The sequence below is a fragment of the Colias eurytheme genome, chromosome 21, assembly GCF_061535395.1.
Source record: "Colias eurytheme isolate Ceu_HAF_F1 chromosome 21, ilColEury1 Martin Lab GWU primary, whole genome shotgun sequence".
NCBI lineage: Eukaryota > Metazoa > Arthropoda > Insecta > Lepidoptera > Pieridae > Colias > Colias eurytheme.
This window is the reverse complement of record NC_143000.1, coordinates 2333379-2340990: the sequence shown is the minus strand read 5'-3', so window position 1 is coordinate 2340990 and position 7612 is coordinate 2333379. Positions and strand designations below refer to the sequence as shown.

Genomic DNA, 7612 nt, shown 5'->3' with positions numbered 1-7612 from the left:
GCGTATGAAATAAAAATGGTGTGCTCATTGATTATTATTAGATAATACATTTTTAAAAAGTAAAAAATGAGTAATACTCGCAAATATCACGCAGATTACTTTCAATCAATACTATTTAATGGGTACATACAACATTACATTTTTAATCAATCTAGGTATTTATTGAAAAACGTATGGGAAACAAATCATTATTATTTCCCATCAGGGAAATAATTATTATTCATCTCTTGATTCTTGTTCAGTTTTTAGATAGTTTTCGAGATAAAGTATAGATGGCGCTATAATAAGAAATCATATTTGTCCGTATTTATGCAAAATGGAACCACTCGACAAATTTCGTTTTTTACTTTTATTGAAGAATACTCATTCAAAAGTGGTCTAAATTCTTATACAAACAAGAACCACATGATTTTTACGTTGGAAACAAGGTATACTAAAAGCAGAAAGGAACCACCAGCAACAACGAATAATACCATATTAAGCAAAACCGAACCACAGCCCCACGGGACTGCTTTGTTCAAACAAATAAACGATATTACTATCATGTCATTTTATACAAAACAGATCCACACCTACTTGGTACCATTATACATTACACATACTTCTATTAATAACAATTATTTTTAATACACAAAATGGAACCAGGTTTCTGTGGTATGGTTATGCGTAAAATAAATACATAATTTAATTGTAATTTTTTATTGCAAAATAAAACCACAAGCATTCGGTTCTATTATGCATAAATAAATATTGTAAAACATTCTGAAACCCATCATCGCTATATGGAACCAAATGCCTTGACTTGTTACAATGCTTCTCATCTTTAAACAACGTATTCCATTACTTAAACAGCTCAAAGTGCAAAACTCCAATTTTTTAAGTAAAACGTCGAACATCTATACGTCGAACGTCAATATAGGTGACATTCAGCGAAGTAGTTCGAATACGTGACGGTGTTTTTTTCCTCCGCGAAGTAAGTTCTATTGTTTTTGTTAATTACCTTTAAAATTACATGTGAAAATGTTTAGTAATAAATAAATAAGCAAGCAATGGGTAAGAAAAGCACTGGAGACGAACACCGAAGATAATAATGAAGATACAACGGGTAAGTAGTTTTATTTAATGCATTTAAGTACTTATTGAATCTGAGATGCAAGTACCTACGCTTTATCCACTTTTGATTCATTCCCGATTGTGGTGTGATTTTAAGAAGATAGTTCATTAAGTAAGTACAAGAGGAATCCTCTGTGGATTTACGTATTTTAACGACAATGTCGTTGTTCACGAAGGCAAGTCGAATTAAGAGTCATTTTGTTACGATTCATCTGTCATTGTGAGACTAAAGTCTAAACCCTGTTTTAAAAATAACTGTCGATGATCTAGGTACCTACCTACTATTTTGGTAAAATACGTTTAGATGTATTTCTGATGCCGCTGTAACAACAAATACTAAAAACAGAATAAAAAAAGACGTGTGGCACTCGGGGACTGCCGCGGTAAAGCTATTGCATAGCATGCCTTCAAGCCACACCTCCGAGCCCGTCGGAGTGAGGTTTTTTCGTTACGGAATTTCTCGATTCGGTCCCCGCGCTCAAGGCCCGCGATAGAAGCTATGCAATTGCTTAATAAATATTTAAGAAGCTCCCATACAATAAGCCGTGATTTTTTTGCCGTTTTTATAGATAATGGTACGGAACTCTTCGTTGCGCGAGTCCGACTCGCACTTAGCCAGTTTTTTGTACATGGCGCATGTACATACAACATACTTAGTCGTCTAGTAGGGACACGGCTTTATAAGAACTAATAATATTTTGCTGTCGCCATATACCTACCTACGTATAAAAGCCACGCGGCTTTATTGTTTTGATTTAAAGCTTTTTTCTTTTTATTACAGAAGATAACGAAGAACCTTATACGTCGCTGCCTCTGGAGAAGCTTTCTTCACCTTCTAGCGATATTCAGTCCATATTACATCTCATTCCACAAGATGCACAGTTTTTATAACGGTCTCATTAGTGATGATGCAATAGAAGACCACATAGATGGACTAGACACGGTGGATTTCGAAATCCAATTTGATGATAACGTCGAATAAACGTCCTATATAAGTATTATTTTATATATTTTATTAATTAAAGCTTTAATTACGATATTATAAATACATAGTTTCATTTATATCATTAAATCCCTGGGATGTGGTTCCTTTTTGTATAAGAGAAAACCTATCAATTGATAAATGTTAAAAGGAACCACATGCACATTTTCTTAATTATCTAGAAAGTTTAAGAATATTCAGAGCAAATTTATATACACATACTTAAATAAGTAATTTATCAATGAATTTAAATAAAATAAATTTTAATTTTACTTCATCTGACAGAGCTTCAAATGTTTTTGTAAATCCTTTTATATCTCAGAAGTGCGTTTTTGCTGGGTGGTTCCTTTTTGCTTAAATACGGACATTTAACATAGTCAATGTCGTTGTTTTTTTGTAAAGTACAACTGATAATCTCATATAGAAGTCACGCTTGTAAAAGATAGATGGCGCTGTAAAAGTAAGAAAATCATTACATCAATAATCACGTCTTTGTATAGATGGCGCTGCAATATATTTGACATGCTTTAAATTAATCGAATAAATTTGAACAAGATTTGAACACACCTACATACCAGGATGACCTGATTTTTTAATGCTAGACGAATGTATGCCCCCAAAAGTCAAAACCCTGCATACTGTAATATGAAAAGTTTATAATCAGAATTTTTGTTTTTAGTTTTTACACGTTTTAGACCAAGTTAACTACACATTGTAAACTATAAAGACGTAAAATGCTTTCCTTCTAAAACGTATAATAGGTTCTAATACTTACCAGTTACCTATTATTAATATGTCTCATTCATAATTAATTAATTTATTATATGGATACAGCCAGTAGGTTTAGTGTTTATTATAATAATATTATCGAATGATTTGTTCGGATATTAATTCGTGCGCGTGGAGGCTTCTGCAAATACCTGATAGAAGTGTTTATACAAAGAAATTCGTTTCTGATACCATCTCATATTTACTTTATTTCAATGATTTAGAATGTCTGGATAACCTTCATTCTAGACTAGTAAGCTAAAGGTATATAAATTCATAAGGCTAAAATCTCACAGGCTTTTTATTTCAGGCTTCATGAAATTATTATAATGGTTATTGTGTTCTAAACGCTCTAATATAATAAATTGCGTATTTTTATTTTTCTATATGTAGCTGCATAGGTTTTTCCTTCTATTTTAAAATACAAGCTATCAATTACATTTATTTATATTTTTCTTTATGTAACTGCATAGGTTTTTCCTGCTATTTAAAAATACAAGCTATCAATTATTACACTCATGAATAGGAAAGTGACGTTTTAAGCAGTGGTTAACAACCCATTTAGATCACAACAACAAGAATAATATATTGCGGTATCCAGCTAATTATATTCCATGCTCTATTCATATTATGTTGAAAGCGTTGTTGTTTTACGATGAAATGTTTACATTAAGCGTTCTGCCTTAAGTACATCTACAGCCTTATTTTGGAAAATGCTGTATACTTTCACATAATATTATGATTAACATTTATTTAAGAAATGTAATAGATTCCTTAAATTTTAATAATATTCTCAGTGAGGGAGACAAATTCTCAATTTAATTATTTTTAGGAGTGGTGCGTTTTCTTGTTATTACATCTTAGCGTCAAAAGCATCCTAATCTATGTTTTACGTAATTTTCGTTATACCATTTTGTCCATGGTTATAAGTACGAATAAAATGTATTGAAATCTTTTGAAATAGTTTGTGTTGTAGTGGAAAATAAAATCCTATACTTATTTTAGAATGGTTTATTATGAATTAACCTATAGGATGCAATATTGCATCTACATCTATACTATCTATATCTATACTAATATTATAAAGAGGAAAGGTTTGTATGTATGTATGGTTTTCACGCATAAACTACTGAACCGATTATAATGAAATTTAGCACACATATAGAGGTAACTTGGATTAACACATAGGATAGGTTTTATCCCGGAAATCCCACGGGAACGGGAACTATAAGGGTTTTCCTTTGAAAACGCGGGCGAAAAGCTAGTCATGAATAAAACTCCAGGAGTTCATTGAAAAAAATACTAACGAAAGACTTACAACATATGAGGATAACAATAAAAACAAGATTTATAATAATTAAAAATAATTCAGCCCAAATTAGCAATAGTTGATAACGATTATCAGAAAGTGCAGGTGTCTGCCAAGTGTCTGTTATCAGTTAGTTACTTGTGCAAATATGGCAAACAATAATTATGTTGTTGGGGGGCTTAAGTTATACTAGTTATGCCAGTGGTTTCACCCGATAACATTTTATAAATCGTAGAGGACAGAGGTATATATGAATAAATAAAACAGGCCTATTAAAAAAAATCATCGATTCTAAATGAAAACAAGTTGCCCAGGAAAACGTTGTTCTGGCTTACACATATAGCTTTTACGAAGGCAAACAAAATTTAATGAGAATCGGTCCAGCCAGTCAGCCAGGTCCAGAGGAGTATGGTAACTAACATTGTTGCACGAGATTTTTTTATACGTACCATTAACTATTTAAGTATCAAGAGATAATTTGTATCTTAAACCGTCTATACTGTGGAAACAGCTTGTCTGTATGTATGTTCGTTGAGATCTTCAAAACTAAGCAACGGATTATGATGCGGTTTTTTAATAGATGGAATGATTCTCGGGGAAGTTTTTGTATCATCTATTCGGTTTAAGACAAACCGTGCATAAAGCTAGTAGAACAATATGGAAGTACTCCTTCTCCACCTTATCAGTCTGTTTGTTTGCCATAAACTCAAAAACACACTTATTTTAATTCTGTTTTCAACAATAGTTAGTGTGATTATCGGTGAAGTTATTACCGTAACTATCACGGTGTGAATCTCAGGACGTACATTATGGCAAGCAAGGACCAAGGTAGCGAAGCTTTTTTTTAAATTCATCATTATGAAATGAGCTTTATTACAAAATTTTGTTAAAAAATCAAAGGTCCTATAGGCTTTTTGAAAATAATTAATTTACCAACTGAATTTATTTATAGGCGCTACAGTAAGGCTACAGTGTAATTATTTTATCTAGATCGATTTGATTTAGTGCTTTTAAAATCAAATTTCCTAATCTTACAAAATTGCACCTGTTGATAAGAATTACATATATAAATGGCAAATAAATTCGTTGAACTATGATACGAGGAAGATTCTCCAAAATGTTCAAGTACATCGCTCTCTTCGCCTTCGTGGCTGTGGCCCAGGCTTCCACCAATGTGCACACATGTAAGTACATACTCCTTAAGAGCCTATACGCACTATGCGGGTAGCCGCATTGCGGGTAGCCGTCCGGCTGACCGCAAGCACAATTATGTACGTAATATTCATTTCTATGCGCACTGTGCGGTCTGCGGTAGCCGCATCGCAGTGCGCATAGAAATGAATATTACGTACATAATTGTGCTTGCGGTCAGCCGGACGGCTACCCGCAATGCGGCTACCCGCATAGTGCGTTTACGCTCTAATAAGGTGCATTAGGGGCATTTCAAATGACAGCGTAAATGAAATAAGCTTAGTGTTAAATTAAGTAGTGATAGATATTTTTCCGTAATAGAATACATAATAAAATTAACTAGTTACAAAACTTTAACAAAATATGTCAATGAAAATATTTTTGTTGATTTAGAAGATCATTTTCTCTTCAACATCTTTAATATTTCCTTTGTATAATAGACTAAAATTAGAAAATATTGAAGCTAAACGATGAAACAAAATAAGGTTTAATTCTCAGAAATATTAATCTACTTTAAAATCTCATAATTTTAATCTAATTTTATATACTTACAAAAATTATAGTTTTTGCGTCGAAAATGTTCTAAGTATACAATTTATTAAATCTCTTCTTTTAAGAATATTGCGGTAGAAACTAGAAAAAATCTTATTTATAAAAAATGGGGTGTGTTTTACAATCCACAAAATGCTTTGTGGATTGAATGAATGACGATGATGTAGGTATTTTAATTACCTAAAAATAGAACGTATTACTATCTAAATTACTTGTATTACAAGATAACGGTTTTATAATAATCGATAAAAGTTTTATAATCATCATAATTATTATACCATATCATTCATACTTTTTCCAGGCCGAGTGTTCACGGGCGCGCTCCCGTCGGCCACCACTATCGAGGGGTGCCGCAATCCCCCGTGTGACCTGCCTCAAGGAAGAAATGCTGTCATCCACATGTCATTCAATGCACGTATGTATATTTTTGGTGTTTTTTTTTTACTTTTGGACGTACTACAGTCTAACCCAGCCCTAACCAAACCACAGTTAAACTGAAGGAGACGGTAAGTTGACTTATTATACTTAAGTACTAAAAGTATATTGTAAGGATTTGGTTTGTTAAATTCGTGCTCATTTCTGTACGAAAATTAATTCGTTCTATTGAAACGTTTTGTAAAATAATAATAATTTCTAAAACGTTAAACGTATTTTAATTAGTTTAACTTATTTAACTAATCCAGTATTTTAATTAATTCTGGTCCACATATCATGAAACAAAATAATAATTATGGGAAACCTAAATATGTATATTTTCTACATTTTGTGAGTGAAGCTCTCTATACTAGGACGGTTGTTTAATGTAATATTATTTGCAGCCCGCAACATAAACTCGATGCGCACGCTGGCCACGGCGTTCCTCGGCAACGTGGGTGTGCCGTACCCGCTCGGCAACAACGAGGTGACTTGCAACTTCATCACCAACACGCGCTGCCCCCTCAACCGCGGCCAGCAGGTGCACTACACGCTGCGCATGTTCATCGAGAGGAGCTTCCCGGTGGTAAGAATATCACACATTTGACTTGAAGTATATATGTAATTTTAATTTACAACATTTTCCACAAAACAATTTTAATAAAATACTTATTTATTTATTATTTATTAAATAAATGAAACTTTAATTGCATTGAAAATGCTGACTATAATATCATTGGTGATAAAAGGTCCTTTAATGATACAAAGAATATTGATAAATTTATGAAATAAAAAAATGTGTGTTTAGTTTTCCTTAACAGATATTATATTTTTTTAAATTCCAGGGTACATCAACAACAGTAGAATTCCGCATTGTGGACCAACAGAACCAGCCGGTTGTATGTGTGCGTGTGCCCATCAGGATCACAGCGTCCCGCGAGCTCGACTATGTGCCACAGATTGACGAGAATGTACAGATTGAAGAGAGCAATTAAATTGGATTGTGTTTGTCTATTGTGTTGAATAAATGTTTTTTGAAATAATTTTATTGTTTCGTTTGTTTTCGATTCCTCTTATTAATGTCTAAATAGGTTCAGAATGAGGCACTATACAATTTTTTTAATAACAATTTGTTTTTAGTATCATGATTTTTAGATATTTCTTAAGTAACTGTTTAAAGTTTTAAGTTTCTGTGGCAAATTTATGATCTTTTAACAATTAGTTTTACACAAAAACGACCTTTTCGATCTCTTGTATATAATATATTTTAATACAAAATACTA

At 32.4% G+C, this 7612-nt stretch overlaps 1 protein-coding gene and 1 long non-coding RNA gene across 2 annotated transcripts; both read left to right on the top strand.

Moving 5' to 3' along the window:
* The first annotated feature begins 1075 nt into the window (after window positions 1-1075).
* LOC149898948 (uncharacterized) lies at window positions 1076-2377 on the top strand. Its single transcript, XR_016457979.1, has 2 exons — window positions 1076-1105; window positions 1895-2377. It is a non-coding gene; the product is annotated as an uncharacterized LOC149898948 (long non-coding RNA).
* A 2888-nt stretch (window positions 2378-5265) lies between these two features.
* LOC149898947 (uncharacterized) lies at window positions 5266-7377 on the top strand. The gene is made up of 4 exons (XM_090114165.1): window positions 5266-5356; window positions 6217-6330; window positions 6734-6915; window positions 7175-7377. The coding sequence occupies exons 1-4, from the start codon at window positions 5266-5268 to the stop codon at window positions 7322-7324; spliced, it is 537 nt and encodes a 178-aa protein (XP_089970291.1). The 3' UTR covers window positions 7325-7377.
* Window positions 7378-7612: the final 235 nt, after the last annotated feature.

Bases quoted from the DNA above. Each gene is read 5' to 3' on its own strand.
- LOC149898947 (XM_090114165.1), top strand. From the start codon at position 5,266: ATGATACGAGGAAGATTCTCCAAAATGTTCAAGTACATCGCTCTCTTC. The intron at 6,331-6,733 runs GTATGTATATTT...TATTATTTGCAG, and splicing joins CCACATGTCATTCAATGCAC to CCCGCAACATAAACTCGATG. The intron at 6,916-7,174 runs GTAAGAATATCA...TTTAAATTCCAG, and splicing joins TCGAGAGGAGCTTCCCGGTG to GGTACATCAACAACAGTAGA.